General features: G+C 34.6%; 2 protein-coding genes across 6 annotated transcripts; one reads left to right on the top strand and one right to left on the bottom strand.

Moving 5' to 3' along the window:
* The first annotated feature begins 1,823 nt into the window (after positions 1-1,823).
* LOC139819849 (zinc finger HIT domain-containing protein 3) lies at positions 1,824-3,154 on the top strand. Its single transcript, XM_071789617.1, has 2 exons — positions 1,824-2,026; positions 2,373-3,154. The coding sequence occupies exons 1-2, from the start codon at positions 1,947-1,949 to the stop codon at positions 2,707-2,709; spliced, it is 417 nt and encodes a 138-aa protein (XP_071645718.1). The 5' UTR covers positions 1,824-1,946; the 3' UTR covers positions 2,710-3,154.
* Positions 2,835-20,518, bottom strand: LOC139819844 (beta-glucuronidase). 5 transcript variants are annotated; one of them, XM_071789608.1, is made up of 11 exons: positions 20,363-20,518; positions 10,047-10,238; positions 8,751-8,849; positions 7,917-8,093; positions 7,324-7,556; positions 5,761-6,040; positions 5,270-5,544; positions 4,885-5,146; positions 4,370-4,558; positions 3,714-3,852; positions 2,835-3,383 (listed from the first exon to the last, which is right to left on the bottom strand). In XM_071789608.1, the coding sequence occupies exons 2-11, from the start codon at positions 10,221-10,223 to the stop codon at positions 3,205-3,207; spliced, it is 2,010 nt and encodes a 669-aa protein (XP_071645709.1). In that variant the 5' UTR covers positions 10,224-10,238; positions 20,363-20,518; the 3' UTR covers positions 2,835-3,204. The 5 variants fall into 5 exon arrangements, with proteins under 5 accessions (XP_071645709.1, XP_071645710.1, XP_071645707.1 ...); XM_071789609.1 differs by having other exon boundaries at positions 20,369-20,510; XM_071789606.1 differs by lacking the exon at positions 20,363-20,518 and adding an exon at positions 14,837-15,502.
* Between the last annotated feature and the right edge of the window lie 4,415 nt (positions 20,519-24,933).

The raw sequence follows: 24,933 nt of genomic DNA, 5'->3' as shown, positions 1-24,933 counted from the left end.
CGTCGGCGATTCTAGTCTCGGTAGTGTAGTTTTGAAACTATATAAATATATTATATATTATAATTAAATATGAAGGGTACAGAGGGAAAAATTAAAGTCCACTTTTTGTCGAAATTGATCTGAACATGCTATCCCGTGGCATTTTCAAACTTTCATAATTCTTATTTGTTTTGATCAAGAACAGTTACAATTCATTGGAAATAAGGTCGAAAGATATCGTGCTGAGGAAAAACGATCATAGTCCACGTACGTGTTTGTGATGGAGCGAAGAACCATCATCAGAGTCCAACATACAATGTAAACACTAAATATAAACACGATGCATACCGATATTCGCTGCCATAGTATCTTTTTCAATAGCTTCGATCCTAAGATATTTGATGTCTTGAAACTTGAAATTGCGTTTTTTTCGAAATTACTCCGGATGGATATCGTTTTTCCTCTGTACCCTTCAAATATTTAATTTAATTATACAGTTATGCATTATTTTATATATTTTAGAAGAGGATTTTACTAATAAATATTGCAATCTTTACTTTGATTTATGTGAAAATAATCCCCTATCGTGTTGTGACTATATATAGGGTGTGTTTCCTAAAAGTAAGTACAAAAAATTGAAGAGGCTATTCCGTGGCTTATTTTAGAGAGAAAAGGTCCTATAAACATAAACTGCTTTTTGTTTTCAAAATACAGGGTATGAAAGTTGTGAAAAAAATATAAAAATTTCAGATAATAAAATAAAGTTGAAATTTAAGATAATGAAATTTGGTTCATGCCGCGCCGAGGGCAGGAATTCGGATCGCGTCGCGAAACGAAACCGGGATCCTTTTCCCGTGCGAGGTAAAACCGCCGAGGCGAGATTCGATTCTCGCGTGATGTGAAATAAAATCACGTTGGAATCGCGCGTGTACGGTTGACGCACCGTGTCCGGCACGCGAGTGACGTACGTACGTGTACTCTCGCGCCGCAAGAATGCGAATTTCCATCGTTATCCGCCACGAGATCGCGTTTAGAGATCCAGGCCAGTTCCGCCTCCTCCTCATCGAAATACGTCGTCCCGCTTCGTAATTTCTCTCTTCGCCACGATGCGTTCGCGCGAACGCTACTTTCCTAACGCTACCGATTTTAGTTATATAAAAATCTGATCTTTGAGAATCGTCAACGATAAAATTAAGCTTCTAAAGAATTAATTATTGTTATAAATTCCTGTGGACAGTTTCATGTTGAGTTTAGACATATTGTAACGAAAAGGGATGACATGCAGAAGAAATGGAGTAAAGCCATTTTAAGTAACTAGGACTAACAATTTATTAATCCTCAGAATCATGCAGAATTCTTGAAACTCGCTGCAGTCGTTTAAAATAAGCGATTTTTTCAAATTAATTATTTTCTTTGTTTACAAAAATCGTTATTGAACCGAATTGATATATTGATTTATATTTTTTATAAATAAAGCTTTAAATGAATTTGATTTAATAAATAATATGACTCTTGACTAATGATTAATAAAGTTAGTTAAAAATTTCTCGAAATTACTTCTAACTGCGCAACAAAAATATACACAAAAAGTAGGTGAAAATGTGTAATGTCAATTTTATATATGTATATTTATATAGAGATTATAGAATATAGAGATAGCTTCTGCTGAATATTGCACGTTAAAAGTGTTAGAAAAACTACAAACAATGCATTATTATACTGAAATTCCTATTTTATTTCTTGATAATCATCTAAGAAAGATTAAGGAAAATAAATGAAAATTATTTGTGAATAAATATTTTAAATTTACTTCTTTCATCGACCGGCAGAGGCGGCAGATGGCGCATGCTCGTGGATCACGTGATGGGATATGGGATAAAAATACATTCGTGACACGTGCTCCGATATTTTTATATATCGAACGGTGTATGTACTTGCATGGTAAAGTAATTGAGTCATGAACTGAGATGAATCAGACAATCAGAAATTGTTGTGTTTGCGGAAAGGACGGTGCAGCTTACAAATGTCCGAGGTGCAGGGAATTTTAGTAAGTATAACTGCTTGCAGATTGAGATTATCCTATCTTCTTAAGGTTATGTGCTTTCTGAAATAAACACGAAAATATTCTGTATAAAATTTAAATATGTCTTCAAAAATTATGAGGTTACTTTTCGACAATACAAAAAGGTAACAGTAAACATGTCAATTTTTTGTATAACTTATTGGAAATAGAAATACAATATATAATTATAATAAGCCTAATAAAGGATCTTTTCCTTTCTTAATTTTTATTTGAGCTTAATTATTTTTATCTATTTTTTTATTGTATATCTAATATATTGATTATATGCCTCCATATGTCTTTTAAAACTAATTTAATTTTTGTATTTCAGTTGTTCTGTGGGATGTTGCAGAGAGCACAAAACTCAACCTTGCGAGCCTCCAGTGTTACCTGAGAAACCCAAGGAATATCGAAGAGTCACTGAACGGAGGTATGATTTTCCAACGGAAGATACAGTGCCTATGGAGAAGCTGCGACAATTGTGTGACAGCAAGGAACTGATAAAGTGTCTCCAGAATCCCTACTTGCGTGACATTATGAAGGCAGTTGTGGACAGTTCAAATCCTACCGAGGCGATTGCGTCAGCCATGAAGGAGCCTATATTCTTGGAGATGGCAGATGCTTGTCTGCAGATCGTGGAACCGCCAGACAATGCTAAGCCATGCTAAACAACTTCTGAATATACATCGTTATTGCATCGAACAAGGCTGTGATACGTTAGAGAAGGGCGTTATTTTTAATACAGCTTGTAAATATATTTTACGAATTGTACAAAAATGTCAAGACGGGAAAATGCTGTTTTTTTTTTAATTTAAATATTTATGTACATCGCAAAAGTATGTCAGATATAAAAGTTTATGTCAGATTTATGTCAGATGAGTGCGAAAATGGAGTTTTTCTTGTCATATGAACGAATGTGAACCAGTCTTAGATGAATAAATGGAGGATTTATATTTTTCTCGTAGAAAATGGGTACAGATGGATACAATGGATACAAATGATTTTATGATAGAGTATGCGTACATTAGGTGAATAAGTCTATGTTAAGTTATCGGTGCAACCTTTGTGTCTCGATGTATAAAATGAAGAAAATGCATTTTTGTCAAAAATTAAGACCTTGCGAAGCAATTCTCGCACTTCATTTTTTCTCTTTTTAAATTCAGTCAGAGTTCTAAGTGAGAATAATAGGATGAAATGTAATTTTCGACATCCTCCGGTATCTGCGCGCCGTCCAGTTCGACTGAGAGCGCATGGTATCTCCTCCTAACGTGATGGGCTGCCATTTTCGGCTGTCTGTCTCTCGTAAAGATTCCCTTCTTGTTGCCGCCCACTCTGGTATATGCTGCAATGCGCAAACGTCGACGAGTATTATTAATGAAAAGCGTTTTAAGTCACACATTATTCGATATCAAGCTGATATTTGAATGACCTCTCTTAAATTTAAAAACTATTAGTGCTAGTAAATTAAAGTTATCTATTCAATTAATTAGAAGAATATTAGCTGTATTCAATTATAATTATACGTAGAAATAATGAAAAAAAATGCATGAACTTTATTATAATCCGTACAAGTGTTTCCGTAATAATATTTGATAATATCAGCATTAAATTGTTCTGGAGTAATAAATATTATAATAATAAATTAGTAAATGTGACTTCATTTGATACTCACTTTGCGCAGTGCGGAAATCGGCAAAGTTCCAGATGAATTCGCCGATAAAGAAGCCCTCGCGTCGCAATTGATCGAAGGCTTTGAAGTGTCTGGAGAATAATTCTTTCTGGTATTCCTCGCTCCATACGTATTCCGGTAGCTGCAAATAATTAACACAGAATTAATGTGTATAAATTACAAATTAAATAACAGAATTAACATAATAATTAACATAGAATCAATGTGTATACATTACAAGTTAAATAACATAAAATTAACATAATAATTAACATAGAATTAATGCGTGTAAATTACAAAATAAATAAAAAAAATAATTTACGATGTAATAATAGCACAAAAGTTTATTAAACGAAATTGTATAATTATTTTATATTCCCATTTTATTCTTTCTTATTCTTTTATATTTATTTTTCATTGTAATTATTTACATTTATAGCTCTCCTCTATGTATATTTCTTTCTACACTCTTATGTTAATTTTGGACCTTAATTATTTCTTTTGTACACTTTTTATTTGCATATATGTAGTTATATATTTTCATTTTTGTAATAAGATTAAAGCGCGATGAGATTAATATGTGTTAAATAAATATGGAATAAATATAATTTATTATATGTATAAAGAAAGGGCTTTTGTGAATATAGAGAGAGTTTTACCTCATGTAGACCGGGCATAGTATCGGCTCCGTACTCGGACATAAGTACTGGCTTGTTATATTTTCTGTGCCAGGCCTCGGCTTCCCCTTGAACTCTGCCAGTGATCATGTCCATTCTGCCGGCGTTGTTGTACCAAGCGTTGTAACGATTGAAGCTAATCACATCGAGAAACTGACCAGCTTTGTCCTCCTAAAATTATACACAGTATCTATTTATCAGCAATTTTATTTCATGTTACAAACAATTGTGATAAAAATTAAAACTCTTGGATAGATTAAATTATAATTAGAAAAACAAAGTTTCATTAACATTATTAACTTTTATCTGATATAATTTCAGCTTGATTTAGCTGCAAAAACGTTCGATGTTGAAAATTAAGAAATTCAGTTTCACTTTTTCTCTTCTCTTTAGAAAATATTACGGGAGGATTTTACTATACGTCTTTTGTAAAATAATTATTTATTTTTAAAAATTTATTTTTATCTTTTCATATGTTTATTTGTTTATTACGTTACCTGCACTCCTCGAGCAAGAGCGATGGTGACCGGCCTGGTAGGATCGATCGCTTTGGTATGATGGGCGATCTGCTTGAAGTACTCCTCAGCCTGAGGCAGCTGGGTCCTCGGTTCGTTAGCCAAGGACCACATAATCACGGAGGGTCGATTCTTGTCCCTGCGGATGAGCTCCGACAGCGAGTCCTTGTGACGCGAGAGTAACGACGGCGAATAATTCTCCGTATCGACGGAAGGACACTCGTCGATCACGAGAAAACCCAATCTTCAAAATTGAAGTTAACAGAGTTTGAAATAGAATAAATTATGCGTAAGAGAGAAAACTGGAAGGTAAAGAAAGTAAACGTATTAGCGTATCAGATAACTCTAGGAAACTTATTCTCGGTACCTGTCGGCCATATCGAGGACCTCGTCGCTGTAAGGATAGTGACTGGTCCTGTAGGCATTAGCGCCGACCCACTGAAGCAACTCGTGATCCCTGACAGTGGTGACGAGGTCGAAACCGCGTCCTCTGATAACCGAGTCCTCGTGTCTGCCGAAGCCGCGCATGTACACCGGTCGGTCGTTCAACAAGAGACTCGTGTTGGTCCACGCGAGTGTCCTGATGCCGATCGGCAATCGATAGATGTCCGATTTGCTGACATTCGCCACCGACAGTCTCACCTGAAAAAGCGACGCGTCGTTTCGCAAACAGAACTCAAGATCGATTTGTACGAGTTAAATATTTCAGTCACGTATAATTTTCTAAACGGTGTCCCACTTTTCTATAATGTTTTCTCTTTTTTGTAATCGATTCGGAGTCGACTTTGCTTCGAACCAGGACGCTATCAAGGCATCTGCATATGAGCAATCACCGATCGAATATCACAGGCCTTATACCTCCAAAGTGTACAAGTATCCCGGCTTGGGGTCCATGCCTCTGGGCCACCAGAGTCTGGCGAGCGGGACCTTCAGGGTACCGGACAGGCCGTAAACGGGTTCCTTGATGGCCAAGGTATGCTCGGCGTCGTGCAACGTGACTCTGCAGATAGGTATTTCTCCCTCGCGCAGGCCAGCCGGCTGTATGATGTACTTGACAATTCCCATGTCGCCGATCAGGCTCGTTCTCACCGTGATGTCTTCGACGTAGACGCGCGGCGTGGTGTACAGCAAAACGGACCTTCGCAGAGCGTTCCAATAAAGTTTTATTAATTAGATTAGAAGCAATGGGGTCGCAAGCAAAATTAGTATCGTGCATTCTGACTTAATAAATACAAGATCTCAAACATAAAAAATTAGTAGATATAAAAATATTGTCTTCAATTTTGATTATTAGGATTATTTAGTAAGTAGACCTAGTTTTAATTATAATTATTACGAGGATGTAGAATATACTTTTATGCAGAATAATAAATTACAAAATAAATAAATTAAAAATATATTATCTAAATCTAATTCACATAAAAATTAAAATAAATAAGATATTCTGATGGAGTTGTTTAATTATTACAAGTGTTGTAATTTTCCTATGAATAATTTTTCTGTATTGTGTTTGTATTTTTATATTAATTATGATTCGCTTAAATTGTCGGAAGAGTTGTATAATTATCTCGAATTATCATATGTGATTAAAATAATCAAATTGTTCATCTTTATTTTTCTATGCCATAGAAACTTTTTCGTGGAAGAGCTAAAATCTCATGATCGTGTCTCTTGTGGCCTCGATTGTAATGCGTAACGCATATTGAATGTTCTTTCTACATATATAGCTTTTCCACAAAGCCCTTGATAGAGATCTGTTTGTGGCGAGTGAAATTCGCGCGTGTCGCTTCAGAGAACTCGAAAGGTTCTTTATAACAGCGAAGCGGGACAACGCGATTACACCTGCATTACTCATGCATTCTCTCTTTGCCCAATAATTGTGCTGAACTTGTATCTTTACATTGATTTTGATTTCGAGAATTGGAGAGATTAAATTTGGACTCAAAATGAGATTCTTTCGGTCCCTGTTAAACTATTTACTTTTGAGACAAAGAGAAAAATAAATAAACCAAAAAGAATTGAGAGATACTTATTTGTACAAATTAAATGTTAATTAAACGAGAAAGAAATACTGTTAAAGTTTAAAAAATATTTCTCTTATATATGTGTCATTTATGCCCGATCTACAATAGCTGTAGTAAACTGTAGTAAGCCTCAAGATGTAAGAAATTGACCAATCACAGTCGATTATTCTCCTCACATTTGCCTGTAATTGGTCAATTTCTTACGGGTTGAGACTTACTACAGCTTACTACAGCTATTGTAGATCGGGCATTATAGTTGAATTAAGCGTTTTGTTAAAATATATTTCTAATAAGAATATAAAGAATATAAAATATTGTTAAATAAAGAAGAAGAATATAAAAAATTGATCTTTGATTGTTTGATTATTCTTCTTGTTTTAACTAATTAAATTTTTACCTGTGTATACCGGCGTAGTTGAAGAAATCGAAGGTGTAAGTCTGCAAGTGCGTGGTGCCGTTGTCGGTGACCATCTCCATGATCGTGCCCTGGGGCACGCTGGTCTGCAGCAGAGTGTTATCCACGGCGACGGTAATGCGGTTCTTGCCGCCGAAGGACACGTACGACGAGATCTCAGCTTCGAAAGGCAAGTGGCCCATTTCGTGATTGGTCACTAAAGCGTTGTTCACCCACTACATCAAGACACACACAACTCGCTCGTGAGCCACATTGATATGCATCTTGTAATTTAAATTTGAACTTTACGTGCATTTTGACAAAAATTACATTAAAATTAATATTTGTCTTGAAATATGTCGTAGTCTCTTTAAACACAATCTATATGTTCTTTGTTTAGAAGAAATGTTTTAACATATAAGATTGGAGTATTGTTGAATTGCCCCCCCACTCCCTTTATCTTTCACCTCTTTTTCTTTTGTTTTATATTTATCTTTTTAGGTATTCTCCAATAAATACTTTAGGATTTTCAATAAGTACTTCAGGAAAATCCCGAAGGATCACTTTGGGATTGAAAAAGAGTAGTGGATGCTTACTACTTGTGCGAGATAGTGGACCGAGCCAAATCTGACGAAAACGCGATGGTCCCGCCAAGAGGAGGGCACAAAGAAGGTCCTCTGGTACCACACGGCCCCGACGTGGTCTCTGAGATTACGCGATGTTGTAATGTCATTGTAGGACGAGGGCACCGGCATCTTCATCATCTCGCCGACCTGTAAAGCCAGTCATGTCTTGCGCGAACGGATCTTCACTGACGGAGTAATAATGAACGGACAACATGCAATTACGCGAAATTATAAAATGCACGTGACTCTTGCAGCAAAAGTCGGACGCGAATTAGCAATAAAAAATGGTAAAAGCGAGTAAATAAAAGAAAATTCATAAATAATAATAAATATATAAAAAAATAAAAAATCGTGGAATAGTGGATTCTTCTAAACTTTTTTAAAATTCTATACAGTTTTTAAGAAAATATTCTACCAGCAGAATTTAAAAAAAATTGGATGAGTTTAATATTTAGTAATAGTATTACATATAGTTTATAAAAAATGGTACAAAGAATGCAACGCTGCTGGTTCTGAATACGGAAAATTTCAATATGGATGATTAATTTAGAGTCGTTGCGCGCAATAAACTAATTAATTAAATACCTCGCTGTCTGTTATGTAATTGTAAATATCTCGTTCAGTTCTCTCTCTTTTTTGGATATTAATTTTTCATTTATTGAATTATTTGTTATGTTTTTTTTGTTATGTCTTTTTCACAAATTTAATATCAATTTGATGTGATAAAATTTTTAATACTTATTTACTAATTTATTAATTTTCACATTTGTCGTTATCGATTATTATTTCACATTAAATGGATACCTTTGATAAATCATCGGTGAACCATCCTTCCGTGTAACCCTTTAGCGCATCTCCTTCAGGCGACACGACAAAATCCCATAATCCGTCTAGCGATTTTATCTGCAGAAAGTACGAGGAAATTAAGGGTCCATATACCTCAGTAGGTCTAAAAAATAGGTGATTTTTGTGAATTTTTTTTGGAGAAAGTGAATAAAATAAATCATTCAATATTTTTGGATTATATTTATGATACTTTTAAGTAGTTATACAAATTTTTTCAGCCCATTTAAATAATTTGGCGAAGCGGGATACTGGGCAACGCGCGGAATAGGTTGCTCCATGGCGAAAGTCCTCCAGGTCGTAAAATGACTAAAAAAAGAGTAGACTAAAAAAAATTATTTTGAATAAAAATTCATAAAATAGCGGCAGTTCAAAAAGAAAAATTAATTTTTACTATAAATTTTCGATACTTTTTTGCTTATAAAAAATTAAATATTGCATATATCGATATGATTGTAGTCTACTCTATAGGGACACTTGTACTGAACAGGAAAATCGATTGATTCGATGTTTCAAAAACATTTTACGACCTGGAGGACTTCCGCCATGGAGCAATAACATATTCCGCGCACAGGTCGCCGTTGCCCAGTATCCCACTTCGCCAAATGGACTGAAAAAATTTTTATAACTACTTAAAAGTATCATAAATATAATCCAAAAATATTGAATGATTTATTTTGTTTACTTTCTCCACAAAAAATTCACAAAAATCACCTTTTTTTAGGACCTACTGAGGGATATGGACCCTTAAAAATATTCAGCACTCTTTATTTTATATTTACTGTATAACATTTTTCATCTAATTGCACGTAATTGAAGGCCTCCATGCAAGAGAGATATAAGTAAAGAAAACTCCATTTTGAGAAAAATAACATTCTAATAGTAATTGCCAAATTACTAAAATAAAAAGTGTAAGAAAAAAACATTTTTCTTAATGATACTTACATCCCTATTGCATTGCAACAATAATTTTGCGGAAAAAATGAGAGCCCTCAATTACTTTCGGCTTATTAACGTATATATTTATATATTTTACGTTATATAATAAATTTCTCATTAAAATGATAAATGTATAGAATTATTTTTAACAAGCGAAATGTAAATGGTAAGCTGAAATGTCATGCACGGATTGCCTTCCTCAACACGAGAATTTATTTTCAGATTCGCGATGGAAGTGTGAGAACGTAAGCCGGTTATCTCGGATTTAGATTCGAGTGGCATTAAAAGACCAGCGTTGTCGCGTCATGTAAGTTTTACCTCTCGAGATTCACTTTCTCTGGGATACAGCAGACCAGGAAGCGGAGTCGGAAATGCCTCCTCGTAAGGCAGCGGCGCCTCGATTTTGATCGTCGTGTCGGAGAACTCCGGCGGCGACTCTGGTCCGGATTCGCCGGCCATCGCGCTGCCGATTAACAGGAAGATCAAGTGCCACATCCCTCTGCGGCCTTCCTAAACAAACGAATTAGCATCCGCAATTTGTAATCGAGATCTTAAGATTCCTGCTTGAAATGAAACGAATCCTTCGAAGCAGATTCACGAAAGAAAGAGTTCTGAGAAAATTAAAAAAAAATTTTTAATTTAGCAACGTAATCTTCTTACCTCTAAAGAAGCGAGACACATTTAAAGCACAGAGAACAGCTCTGTACAATTACCGAGCACATAATTTTAGAAGCTGTTATAAGAGTTCAAGTTTAATTAATATAATACAAAATATGCGGTAATATTTGAGAGAGCCCTGATAAAAATATTTTACAAAAAATATAATAAAATTTTACTACTGAAATATTCACTCTCAATTGACCCCATTGCATTGTTCATTCCATTAATATTTCAGTAAAAATTTAGTTTTTTCAGTTAAATTCAGTAAATTTTGATACCTAAAAGATGATACATAGAAGAAATTTTATTATTACTTTTTAATAGTATAATTTAACTTTCTTTATATTTCACACATTATTTACATTATATTTTATAAAGAAAAATTATTATTTATTTTGAAATATATTCAATAATTTTTCAGTAACTTTTATTTCACTTTTCATCGATTTCATAATATCTTCAGCGTGTGGCTCTGATAGAAATATTTTGCTGAAAGTACTATGAAATCGATGAAAAGTGAAATAAAAGTTATTGAAAAATTATATACTAAATATATTTCAAATTGAATAATAATTCTCCTTATGAAACGTAATATACTGTGAAATAACGATCGAGAGTTATTAAATATTATACTATATTAAAAAGTAATAACAAAATTTCTTTTACGTTAGGTATCATGAAACTTATGGAATAATAATGTAATGGGGTCGATTGAGAGTGAGAGAGAGAGGGAAAGAGAGAAAGAGAGAGAGAGAGAGAGAGAGAGAGAGAGAGAGAGAGAGAGAGAGAGAGAGAGAGAGAGAGAGAGAGAGAGAGAAGAGAGAGAGAGGAGAGAGAGAGAGAGAGAGAGAGAGAGAGAGAGAGAGAGAGAGAGAGAGAGAGAGAGAGAGAGAGAGAGAGAGAAGAGAGAGAGAGAGAGAGAGAGAGAGAGACGAGGGAGAGAGAGAGGAGAGAGGAGAGAGAGAGAATTTCAGTAAAATATTTTTGTCAGGAGATTATTCGATTGTTTTCAATATTGCCGTATTTCGCGGTCATTTTCTATCAATTGCGCTCGATACAAAGCCGGCCTATGACATGAAAGTCCAGAAGACTATGTTTTTTTCATGACTTTATTCAATACGAGCGAATAATCTACGCTTATCGTTTAACCTTACGCCATGTCACATGCCTAGAGCTGTCAATTATCGCTCGTTGCCTATTTCTCTATAACGGATGGCTATGACCCCCTTTCTTCCCAGCGAAATAGTCATGACTTCTGCCTGTGTAAATATATCTCACGCGATTCTCTCCGAAAATACCTTCAGAAAATTGTTATCGAGCGTTAAGGCATTCACGACATCCGGTGATGTATGTTACATATATATTTTACACCACTACTACAACGGCGGCGGCACACAATTGGCGTGCACTTACGTTTACGATGCGCTCGAATCGACCAGTCGCGGCTGCTGATCACAGTCGACTGATATATCGCGCGAACTCCTCCGATATAAAGAATTAACGAAAACGTGCATCTGATTAGAAATTCGTGACACGTTACTTTTACATCCTTGCGCGTCGTTCGCGCTTCGCGATAATGATTATCTGTCTGATGATACAAGCAGAATCTTCAAAGCGGAAAATCCAGTGTCCTATTGCGTAAACATGGTAATAATTTGTTAGAATAACCGTTATCATGCACCGAATCGCGCGGGCAGATAAGATGAGGAGGCTCGATCTGTGATTATGTGATTGTTCAAGAAATTAATACGAAATTACTTGTAACAATTAGAAAAAAATAATACCTAATTTTAGATGCGGAATTCTACGAGATAAAATTGAACATTGCAAATTTGATTTACAATCATTATATGTGTATTTTTATTAGTTCTCGGAATAAATTATTTGTAGATGTCATTTACGATGCAACACGTGCTGAAACTGCACGTTAAATTACTTGAGCAACGACTCTATTATTTCATTATATTTTTCTTCTGTTTGAGACTTATAAGAATGTTAAAGTACGTTTAAAGACAATGCAGCGCATAATTTGCCTAATAATTATTCCTTCACTCAAGTCTGCTTCAAGTTGTAAGGTTGCGCGCGAGTCTCATCCTGCTTATCTTTTTTCTCTCTTAATTTTATTCGACACCCACAAAGAGAGGAAGACCGGTCTTCTGGCATCCGTCCTTTTGTACGAAGATATTCTAAGGAAGGCTCTTCAGACGCGACAATAACACTCCACGGCTAAAAGAGTTGCACCGCGCTGTCTGTTGCTTTAATTACTTCGAAAAAACAAGCACTTGCGAATATTTTATAATTTATTGAGAAGTTACGCATCTCGCAAAGGTTAAATTAAAAATTACTTTAAGCTATTATAAAAGTTAAAACAATTAAGAAATTTAAATATTCTTGCAGTTTCTATTAAAAAGTATATTTTGTATTATAATACATTTATAGTAAATATAATAATAATAATTAAACTGCTTATATAAGTTGGGTCACACATCTTCCAGAAATATCAAAATGAAGAAAACAAACTATTTATCGCAATATTGTGTATATAAACGTAATAAAATCTTTCATCAGTCATTAAGATTTTGTCGATAAGGACTTTTGGAAATTCCACTTTTTAGTTTAACGAAAGATTTTCCATGATCAGTTTAGCATGACCTTTCGACAAAAGCTAACTATCGGGCAATGAGCCGGTCGCACCCCGCACACATATATGCACACAGACACACTCCGCGGGGTCTCGTTCGCAGCAATATCGGCTTCCTGGCACGGTGCCCTCCTACGAGAGCAGACTTCCCTTCCCAAAGCATCAAATCGTTTCCTCGTGTCGCGCGTATACAGAGATATACCACGGCACTGGTGTCCCTAATTCCTCGAATAGCTACTATTGTCTAGGACTGAACTGAACACCCGGTAATGATATTTGGCCATCGAGGATTGCAATTTCGTCACCTGGTCGTTTCGAAAATCTATCTCTCTACGCGAGAGAGATTTCTCTCCTATAAAATTTATCTTGAAGATGTTATATATATATTCACACAATTAATTATAAATTTTAATTAAAAAACGTCACAAGAGCGTCAAATTATAATTAACAATTATTATCGGTTAACGTCGTCATATAATTAGTAAGAAAGTTAGAATATTTCTGTTGTAACAATTTCTAATAATACAAAATCGCAGAAACACAGAATGAAATAAATGAAATTATATTTAACCCCTAAATGATTCTTATAATGCATGCGATTCGAATATAAAACTGCTGCTGATGCTGATTGTTTCAATTGTCTACTATGACGTTGGCTATCGATAAAGTTTCTAAATGCGACCTCGTTTGTTCGCGATTTCTCTCGATTTGTGCGCGAGCAATAGATAATTCGTAGACCCAATTTCGCGTGCGAAGATAATTGATCCGCGAAAGCCGCCGGGGCTTTAAAACAAATGATCCTGCAGGCGCTCGCTCGTACATGCATTTTCGTAACACCCGGCAGTGTGGTTTAAATTTATTAACACCGATATATTCATATCGAGCGTAGCGAAGTGTAAGAGACGCGATTACGAGAGATGATAATGGCGCGGCGTAATGATATAACGATGCTAATATTCTATCGTTACAGAATAGACCAGATAACACTACGCGCGCGGTTTTCCTTCAGAATTTTCCAAGTATCGCGTAAAATTAAAATTGCGCAACCGAAAAATACAAATGAAATGTGAATTTAAATTGTGTGAGATATTTTAGCTTTGTGGAAAATATATTAAGTTGATTACATAGCGTTCTAATCGAACAGATGCGCCGATCGATTTTCGGTATTTGAGGCACACCAGGAAATTGCATCGGACGGCATCTGGAAAATGAAGCATTGTCCGGTCGCCGGGATCGTGGATTTTCAGTCGAAATTCCGAAGCGGATTGCCGACAAATCACTGCAAATTTATTGTTTCCCAGCGTCGCGGGGAGATTTAAATTGCAAAAGTGCGACGCTGACAAACACACAAATCCGCGATCTCTGATTAATATATTCGTACGATCGTGTATTGTTATCATTAAAGGGGTGTCAACACCTAAATTACAATTTGAAATTAATCAAGTTTATATCTTCGAGTGTCTCTATTTTGAAACATACCGCTTGATAACGGTTAAATACGAGGTCGAATACGAAAGATATGATCGTGATAGAAAAATCCGTTGACATCTGTCGATATTGCGCTATTTAGGCGAGCGAGTATTATATTTCGTTAATTATTATAGATCACACGTTGTCGAAGCAATTGCGAAAGTAAATAGCTCTAATCTCTTTGCGTATATAAGACGTTAATGTAATTATTAGACGTCATTCTAATAAGTTCATTGTCTAAATAATTCAATTTTTTCATTTAATGCCTAAGACTCATTATCAGCCTCTTCATTTATCTCACAATCTACAAACCGCATATTGTTGTGAAACCACAAACCTTGCAGCGATCGCCGCGTTCTATCGCGAGTCTGGTCACGGCGTCTGAAGAGAAGTTGCCGAAAAGTGAAGTGGTCCCCGTCATCTCGGTCTGTCCAAGAAATTTTAATTATATATTCTAGACGGAAATCAACGTGAAAAAATTCTTCTTTCGCGAATGACGCTTCTTGTTTTTTTTTTTAATAAATCACGATTTTTCGCGTTTTTTCTTCTTCTTAAACAAATTCCACTTTGTCTCGAATATGTCTTTGTCTGTTTTCTTTTTCTTTCTTGTCGCACCAGCGGTTTTGTTTTTATATTCACTCGACTCCACTCAGTTTTTCACGTCGAGCCAAAAATTTCTGCAATTCCTTTCCTCCATTTATTTCCACGTTTACTATAATTAACTATATCGCTTTCACGACACCGACACGCGTAATACCTTGAGAACTACGTAACATTAATTCAGTTAATACAATTGGAGTTATAGAGACGGACGGAGACAGTCGCTGATAGTTGAAATTAATCGCCACGCGGATGTATTCGCGTCATTCGCGATCGATCATCGGTGCAGACGCGTCAAACTTTCTCTCTCTGCCTGGATCATAGCCAGCCGGTGGTACCCGAGTATTTAAATCCGCGCGTCAACCCGGAGACTGGGCACCGCCGCGCCGATGTGCAACATTCGAGCCTGAGCCTCGGGCTCGCCGAGCGTGACTACTCCGCTCCGCTCGGCATCGAGCGGAGCGGCGCGGCGGCCCGCAGGAAGCCGACCCGAAAATCTCGCGCTCCTCTCCTCGCTTCCTCGTGCTCTCCTGTTTTCGCTCTCGCCGTCGGCATCGCCGTCGGTGAAAAAATCCGAACTTCGTTAGATAAGATTGTGAAGGATAGAAACACGAAATGCTGTTTTCAAAAAGAAAAAAAGAAGAAATATATACAAAGAGAATTACGATATATTATCAAAGTACTGAAATTGCGAGGATTCTTACTTAGATACCCTATAATAATCAACATAATCCTAATGTATTGGCACTTTTACGATGTGTTTTAATTTTGTTGCGAATATATCTGTTAAAGTTTAAACAAGTTATTTATCGGAAACTTATATATTTACCGTGAAGTTTTAGCATCGTTTAACGTGCCTTAATATGCATCGCAAGTCTTTACCTCATTTTAAGTGGAACCGTTGTTATCTGCATTACACGTGCGATTATTGCTATCGCGATTTCTCCCACGTGCCTCGCATTTCTATAAATTGTAATTGAATGCAGTTATGCAATGCGGACGCAAGCATATTTTCGTGAATTTTAGTTCTACATTACAAAATGATTATGAAGTAATATATTATGCAAAAATGATTCAACTCTTATCTGTAACCTGCTGCTCCCTGAAGACACAAGAAAAAAATGCATATAACATATAAACGCATAAATACATTAATAAAACGCATATAATACATGGAATTGTATTTAAAAAAGATTATATATATAGTTTGGTTATTATATACGTCAATGCAAAATTTTATTTCCAGTGTTTCGCGTTATAGCGGAAAAGTAAGTAGGTTTTGAGAGTTGGTTCCGCATTGCAGAACTGCGTCCAATTGATGCTCTTATCGTTCTCGCCAATTACTCCTATTTGCCTTTATAAAGCTACTGTCAGAATAGAAAAATAGAAACAGATAAATTGATTAAAGACCACGACTAAACGATTAATTAGCTTATTATTCATACATCGTGTTATTCAAAGAAAATTACTAACTATAATTAAGAGAAAAATTTATCTAATCACGTCTAAAAAATCTAAAAAAAAAGCACTTGAGAAATAAATTATTAGAGAATTATAAAATATTTAATTAAAAAAAAGATATATATTTAATTCAGAAAATAATTATAATTAAAATCCTACATGAAATAAAATTACTGCAAATACTGTTCTTTCTCAATGTAAATTTGACCGCAGCGATTTTCACGTGAATTAGCGTTTTCGATTCCGTTTCTCAAAGGAGCAATATATCTGTAGAAGATCCTTAGGGACTATCGATGAACGATCTTTACGATTGCGGAAAGGAGTTGCGCGGACTACGGAAGGATGGTGGAAGGAAGGAAACGGCAAGTGCTCAGGTTAACGACCATCCGATAAGACGCCGGGGAGTTCGACGGTCGATAGCGCATTTGTGCATCGTAGCGCAGTGTAGGCTCGTACACCTGTGCGCGCATCTCCTTCGTACAATACAAAAAAATCAAATAAAAGACGAAGAAATCAAAGTGTAATCTATAATGCCGATCGCGGCCTTAATCGCCTCTCATAATTCTTTCTTGATTTATCAGTTTGGCAAGAGATCGATCTAATACGTATAATATATAATTTTACAACATAGTTGGATCTGCATACGATGAAAGTAACGTCAAAACTTGTTCGTGTTTCTAGATTGTTAGAACATTATTTAAGTTCTAACATTTTAGCATATTAAAACTTGAAAATTCTATTTCGGTGTCATAGTGAGATAATTAACCATATAAATATTATTATTATATATTATTATATTATATTATATTATTGTTATTTAATAAAATAATATTATAATAATTGAATTTTAATAAATCTTTTGACATTTTTTGTAAATATCCTCTTACATAAGAAAAACAACAAATAATACATTATAATAATAGGGGAGACCGGGGCTAATTGCCACACTTTTTAAATACTGATTTAAAAAAAATATTAGCAATATCTTATAATATCGTATACTACTTTATAATGTAGCTACATCCTTTAGGTGTAAGAAAAAAAATTAGACTTGTATATATTTATACACAAAAAAGTTATTTAATTCTAAGCAAAACCGCGCAAATGTGACAACTTACCCCATACCCAGGGTTGGTTGTCACATGACTCTGGATTGATTGTCATGTGTCTTTCATGTAGAGGAAACATACGACAAATAGTTCCTGTTTTAATATTTTATTAAAGTTAGTGCCAGTTTTTGGTGAATTTAACTTAATAATATATTGCAGCATGAATTAAACAAAAAATTAATAATTTTCATAAACTTTGTAATATAATTCTCATAAACTTAGAGTAAATAAAAAAATAATAATTCTCATAAACTTTGTAATACTTTTATAAACTTTGAGTAAATAAAAGAATAATAATCCTCATAAACTTTGAATCCCATCTCATTTGAGACAACTTACCCTGAACGGTCATTTTGAACAAAGAAGATTATATTTATAAACTATGTTGCAATGACGGTTAACTAAATATAGGAAAAATTATCTAAAACTATAATATTTTTTATGACCAAAAAGAAATTACGACTAGTAATTCCAAAACCAACGAAACAATAAAAATAGAGGCAAGAAAAATCTACTCACGACCTCCAATTTTTAAAAAGTGCTCGTAAATATCACATGCAATGTTTTTGAAACAAGCTATTTCGTACACCTGACTAATACGATAGAAGCAACCTACACTATAAAGAAGAATATTCCACTCAATCTATTAAGTGAGACATAAGCTTTTGTGACAACTTACCCGTGTGACTTCTAGCCCCGGTCTCCCCTATTAAGTAACAAGTTTTTGTAATTAAATCTACAATGTGTGTGTGTGTGTGTGTGTGCTTTTAGGTAAATTTTATAATATAGAACCAGAAACCCCAAAATGACAATCAATTTGACATTTGATAAGTATAGCGATTTATCACAAAATATGTTTATTTTAAATTCCATGCCACGTAACACTTAAATACTATATTTCGTACGATAAACTGTATAATGTGATATTGCAGTAGATGTTACTTAATTATTAAAATATTTAATACATTATTGCTAGCATTTTGTCATTTTAATTCAATATCTGAAAGTCCTATTTATTTAGTTTTTTATTTGCAAAAATTTTTTTTTATATACACCAGGAAAAAAATTTTCTGCATTTTAGTAAATGTTAGTTTGCATACGACTGTGTTGTATGCAAACTAATATTTACTAAAATGCAGAAAATTTTTTTCTCAGTGTATAGTATTTGCTGTATCTTCAAATATCGCGCAACAAGAATTTAATACATATATATATATATGTATATATATATATATATATATATATATATATATATATATATATATATATATATATATATAAGATACTCTTTGCTATTCTCCGGTTATTATAAAACATAAATATTCCTCCAAATTCTCGAGCAATTTTTATTTAATTTATTCGACGGGAATCTTTGAAACTTTTGCGGAATTTAAATCGCCGCGAATCCGAATTCAAATCGCGCGTTTTGATTGGTTACCCCAACTACGTACCGACAAATAGGAGACTTGCCTTATCGACAGTCTCTTATTCAAATTCTCAGTGAGAGATCGGCGGCTGACGTGCGAGCAATTTCCACTATTAGACTATCTTAATGCCGATAATGTGAGCAATTTTGCAATTAAGTATTCACGTAAACGTCCTTCGTCCGCTATATCTAATCGTGACACGTACGCTAAACGCCGTTCTTGCATTGCGCGTTACGTTTGTTGGCGTTTTCAAGTTCTCGAAACTCGCAACTTTAGAATCCCCCGTTATCCCCGAGAGAATTTGCCGTACACGGCGAGATTGCAATGGCGTCGTTACGGTCGATTAATTTCTACAACGAGGACGATTTGTCTTCGAATTGACAAGCGCAACGAATTAAAGTAGTTTGGATACGATTCGCGAGAGCCTCGTTAGTTATAAAGCGCGGGCGAGCTTTGAAGCTATAACCTCTGAATCGCGTCGAATCGAAAGATTCATTCCGTATGCGAGCCTATTTGAATATCGCAATATGGGATTGGAGGGCGACGGGAGAAGCTCCCTCGTGGCTGAACTAAAACGCGCGTCAGATAAAATCGATGCGTCGGGTCGGTAATGCCTTAAATACGGACGTTCCGGTGATCATAGGTCAAGCAAATAAGTTTTAGTCCCGGTCTACAATTCGGTGTTTTAAGCCCTAAGCCTTAAGAAATTGTTCAATTACAGTTGAATTTGAGGATAATAATTGACTGTGATAGGTCAATTTCTTAGGGCTTAGGGTTTAAAATACCTATTATATTATAGACTGGGACTTAACAACAGATTTGTTCGCAATTGTTGTTTGCAATTTCCCAAAATTCCTGCATTTAAAACGAGAAAAAAATATATTTTTAGCGTTAGAGAAAGAGAAAGCGAAGATTCTAAATACAGAAAGTGCAAGCAATACGAACAGACCTAATGACCCAGACAGCACGCATGTTCAAAATCGGGTTAAAGGCATGATCTTTAAGACGTCTTATGATAAGATGTCTAAAAAACGTCTTAGTAATGTTTTAAGACACATCTTATGTCTCGATTTTAGACATATATGGTGCTGTCTGGGAAATCATTACTAAATTGATTCGAGATAAATTATTTAAATATAATATGAGAAATTCGTAATGTTGCATACACAGCGTCTCGACTATACCGCGCGAGAAAAACGATATAAATCCTTGGTTTGTTATATCGATAACTATATTTAATTAAAATCAAATAAAAAGTACACTCACGCTTACGGTAAAATTCGCATGTCGCTTATTCCTCGTTCGCCGTCTTCTGACTCGAATGCCCTGTCTTTCTCAGGAGGAATCCGGGCGCGTCATGAATCTCCGCGCCACAGTGTCCCTCGAGCCAATCGCCGTTTGTCTCACAGCCGGCCGCTCCGCGACGTGGCGTGCGTGTGAACCTTGTGGCCGGCGCCGTCGCGTTCGGATCGCGGCCGCATCGCGCGCCAAGTCGCGTTGCTCAACGCGGACGTCGCGGATCAGACTCGTCTACTCGGTAAGTTCCCTTTAACTCGCGTGGCCGCGAGAGACGATATCGGGAGCGCCGGAAGAGCGCGGATCGAAAGCCCCGCGTTCGTTCGAATTAAGTTGTCGGCCGCCATTCTCGTTGCGTCCGTGTCGCGTTCGTTTGTCTGTCACCGAGTCTGTCTCGCGATTCTTGCCGCTCGCGGGTTTGTTTTGAATTATCGCGCCGCATCGCGAAAGTTACGGTTGTCGAAAGGATGGCGTGTTAAAAGATCGTCACGTTTGCCGTCACGATTTTTGCCATCACAGCGGAATTTAAATCGCCGCGGGAACGGTCGTCGTTACCGATATCTGTATGGTTCTCGTTGAGAGCGAATCGCACGATGATGGGGCAATTCATCACGAGTGCCGAAAGTCTCGCGCCTTGAAGAGTACAGCTCGTCGTGATAAAGGTTAGGGATCTAATTGACTGCGTCGCTCGATAAAAAGGACAACGTTGCAGGCAACGGCGAGAGTACTTGATGGGACAGACGACGGCGTCGCGACGACGATGCAGCGATCGGTGAGTGAGATAGGCTACGGTCAACGTGACGCTACAAATGCTTTGGAACGTTCTTCTTCTCTTTCTTTCTTCATTGAAAGAAAAGAGAAGAGGAATGCTTCGAAGCATTTGTAGCGTCACGTTGACCGTAGCCTTATTCGAGAGATAAAGATATGAATTCATTAATCGATTAATCAATTCAAGAAGGCAACATTTAACAAGAATATTGAATATCATTAAATTTTATTAAATTTATAATTTTTGAGATATAAATTAATTTTATGTATTGAAGAGACAAAGCTTCTTTTCTGATTAATTTAAATTTAAAAGCAGCAGTTGTCTTAACGTACGTATTTAAAGTTACATTTAAATTGGCGATTGTGGCGCAGAGGAGATGTGCTGGTCTAATGAGCCGGAGGATCCGAGATCCGAGTTCAAATCCGACCAAGAATTATCGATTTTTATTCGATCGCCACCTCTCGGAAGCAGGAATCGCAAACCCACCGAGAGTATCTTGCCACTTGCCTAGCTCTCTATATTGGAAGAGGGTCCCCCCCTAGGTTAGAGGTTGAGCAACATTGAAATACGTGCGCATAGTTTTAATATTTGCTATATCATGATTTTATTTCAAACAAGCTTAATTTTAATAAAATTTCACTTTTAATAATCAATTTAAACCTGTGTAATCTTTTCCTTGTCAGTAATAATTAACAAAGGAGATGGTTTAATTCGATCCAACTGGCCATTTATTAAATATAATATTCAAATACACAGTGATGAGGCTGTTCTACGAAACCTCTTAATTATAATTTCGTAGAACAGCCTCATTGTAAATCTATAACTTACAATTAGTTTACACTTGATAAGGACCACAAACCATAGTCGAATCGTTGTGTATTTGAATATTACATTAATAAATGGCCAGTTGGGTTGAATTAAACTATCTCCTTTGTTAATCATTACTGGCAAAGAAAAAGATTACCATAAGTTTAAATTGATTATTACAAGTAAAACTTTATTTTCTTAATTTTTATTAAAATTAAGCCTGTTTGAAATAAAATCTAGAATAATCTTTACTTTATTAAAAGAATTTTTAATCAAATTTTCTTTATAAAAGTAACCACTATTCTTGTTAAAAAAACATTATAATTGATCTCTAAAGTTTACAGATCATCTTATCAAAAAGAAATAAAAGGTACAAAACGTGTTTATGATAAATAATAGTATACGTTTCATTAAATTAATAAACTTATTAAAAGTTTACGAAGAATTTCTTTTATATTATTTCTTGATAATATTTATCAGGATACCTAATATCGAATTTTGTCATTTTTAAAGATCAATTTTAACTAAATAATTTAGATTTTTCTGAATAAAAAAAGATAACATTTAATATATATATTTATATTTAATTAATATAAAATTATCTATACTGTCTTTCATATATGTATATACATATTTTTTTCAAGAAAAATCGAAAGTTGATCAAAGAATTTGGCATTTTGTGGCTCATAAACGCAAATTATGAAACATTTTATACATTTTTTTCTGATAAATACCTTTAATTTCAAATCAATGTGATTGTTCGTACGTTCGTTCCAGACACAAAGTGTTTGTTAGATTAGGGTCCATTTTTCTCTTCAGTTCTATACAACGTAATTTACAGAATTGATCGTGACATTTATGATCCTATAATTCTCGATTTATTGTTAAATTACTTTTTTTTACGAGCGATATTATATTTCCTGAGAAACAGATTGCATTTCGATAATTTCGCTCATTAAATCCAATGACGCCATCTCCATCATTGTTATATGTATTAATATGAGTATATTGTACATATTAACATATGTGTCAGTAATCGAATAACATGTATTATCTATTGTAAAATATTGATGCTACGCAAATATTATATTTCGTATTTTGCAGGTTGAACGAATGTTATCCGTTTCATTGTAAGCTCATCAGGATAAAGAATATCATTTACAATCTGTCTCTCCATCTATTGGACAATTTATTGTTTAATTATTAATTTATTTCGTTCTATTGTATCTTACGATGTTTGCACCTTATTTAATTAAAAGAATTAAATATAGAGCTGTCGATAAAATATATAATAATGACCGTACATAAATCAGACTGGTATACAATATGGTTCTATTGCTGATCAATATCGAAGTGGTCTCTCTTTTTTATTCATCATCCAACGATTTGATGTGATATATATAATGTAATTAGCGCAGACGTCCTAGAATTTATATATTCGTTAATTTTCCGTCACCGCTAAAATTCGTGGGACTGGTCTCGTTAATTGGCAAAAAGGCGCTTGACCCTTGGCAGGAGTTCACCACCCTTCGAAACAATCAGTGGCTTCCGGCGTGTCCCGCCTGTCTGCCTGTGAATCATTTTGATACTTCTGTATCAATGTTTTTATCCGCCTGCTTTATTTAATACACTCATTAGGCGATGCATTTTTTCCACCGCGCTATTCGTCATTGTTTGCGAAGGCGGTCACCGTTCGCCTGACCTATTCATTATCTCCTCCTTTCTCCCTTTTATCATCGAATGACATTTTATTATTCAAGTCGTTTAATGATTTGGTTATATCTTAACCTATCCCATGAGATTACATCTAAAGAGAGAAACCTCTTACGACATAAATCAAAGATAATATAATTATATATTTGTTTCACTTTAAAAACTGCAAAGGAATTAAATAATTTCTCTCTTTGTGAGAAAAAATTATTAATGTATTATTGAAATAAATTTATTTAATGCAATTTTAAAATAAACTTTGATAAAACAAAATTAAACAAATAATTAAAATTATAATAATTTAAAAAAAATTACATTATATTTCTTTTTAGTTGAAAGTAATATGTTATTTAATATAAATATCTTTCTAGTAAATTAATTGTTAAATTAATAATATGTTTTTTCTTTTAGAGAAGCTCTTTTTTAAGATAAATTTAAATTTAAATTTAAGAACTTTTAAATAAATATTATTACAAAAATTAACTTTTAGGATATATGATAAAGACATCGGTCAAAATAAGGATGTAAGTTTAAAAAATCAAATTTGTTCGCATAAAATATAAATTAACTTAGACGTTTTGACTTAGTCTTATTATTGTTATATAGTCTTTTTCAGCGGCGAAATAAATTAAAACATTAACAAAGTAAAAATATAAAATTGGTAAAAAGAAACATTTAAATTAATTCTGTGTTGAGATAAAATAAAATCGAATAATAAACATTAAGAATCGACAACAACATTGGTATATATAACTGAAACTGCGTGGCAATGGTCGAACCCATTTAAAGAGTAAATATAAATATAAAATATGAAGTTGACCATATAAAATCGTTAAAAGTTTATATACAAAAAGAAGAGTAAAAAAATTTTAGATGAAATTGCACCAATTCGACGTTTGAATGCGTAAATCTGCAGTGAGTTCCATGAACTAGTAGGGATGTCCAATAAATAAAATTAGTTATAGTTTGTAGCAATATGTAGAACAGCAGTTCACAGTTTTTAATCAAGTCGTTAATGATTATTAAGTCAGGGAGATAAGAATAATAGGTATTTGACTGTACTTTGTCATTAGCTTCCTATCTCTAACAATACTTAAAGCTAACTAATCCTTATCATATAGCTTAGCCTATAAAACGAGCGGTAGGTTTCTCCTAATAATTGTAACTTAAGAGAATTTAAATAGCATCACGCAATTAACTGCACGAGATGTAAGCGTTTTTCAATTGTCTACTGGACAAGATAGATAAAAGGGTT

Source organism: Temnothorax longispinosus, chromosome 9 (genome assembly GCF_030848805.1).
Source record: "Temnothorax longispinosus isolate EJ_2023e chromosome 9, Tlon_JGU_v1, whole genome shotgun sequence".
In the NCBI taxonomy this organism is placed as follows: Eukaryota; Metazoa; Arthropoda; class Insecta; order Hymenoptera; family Formicidae; genus Temnothorax; species Temnothorax longispinosus.
The sequence above is the reverse complement of the archived record's forward strand: the minus strand, read 5'-3'. Positions and strand labels throughout refer to the sequence as shown.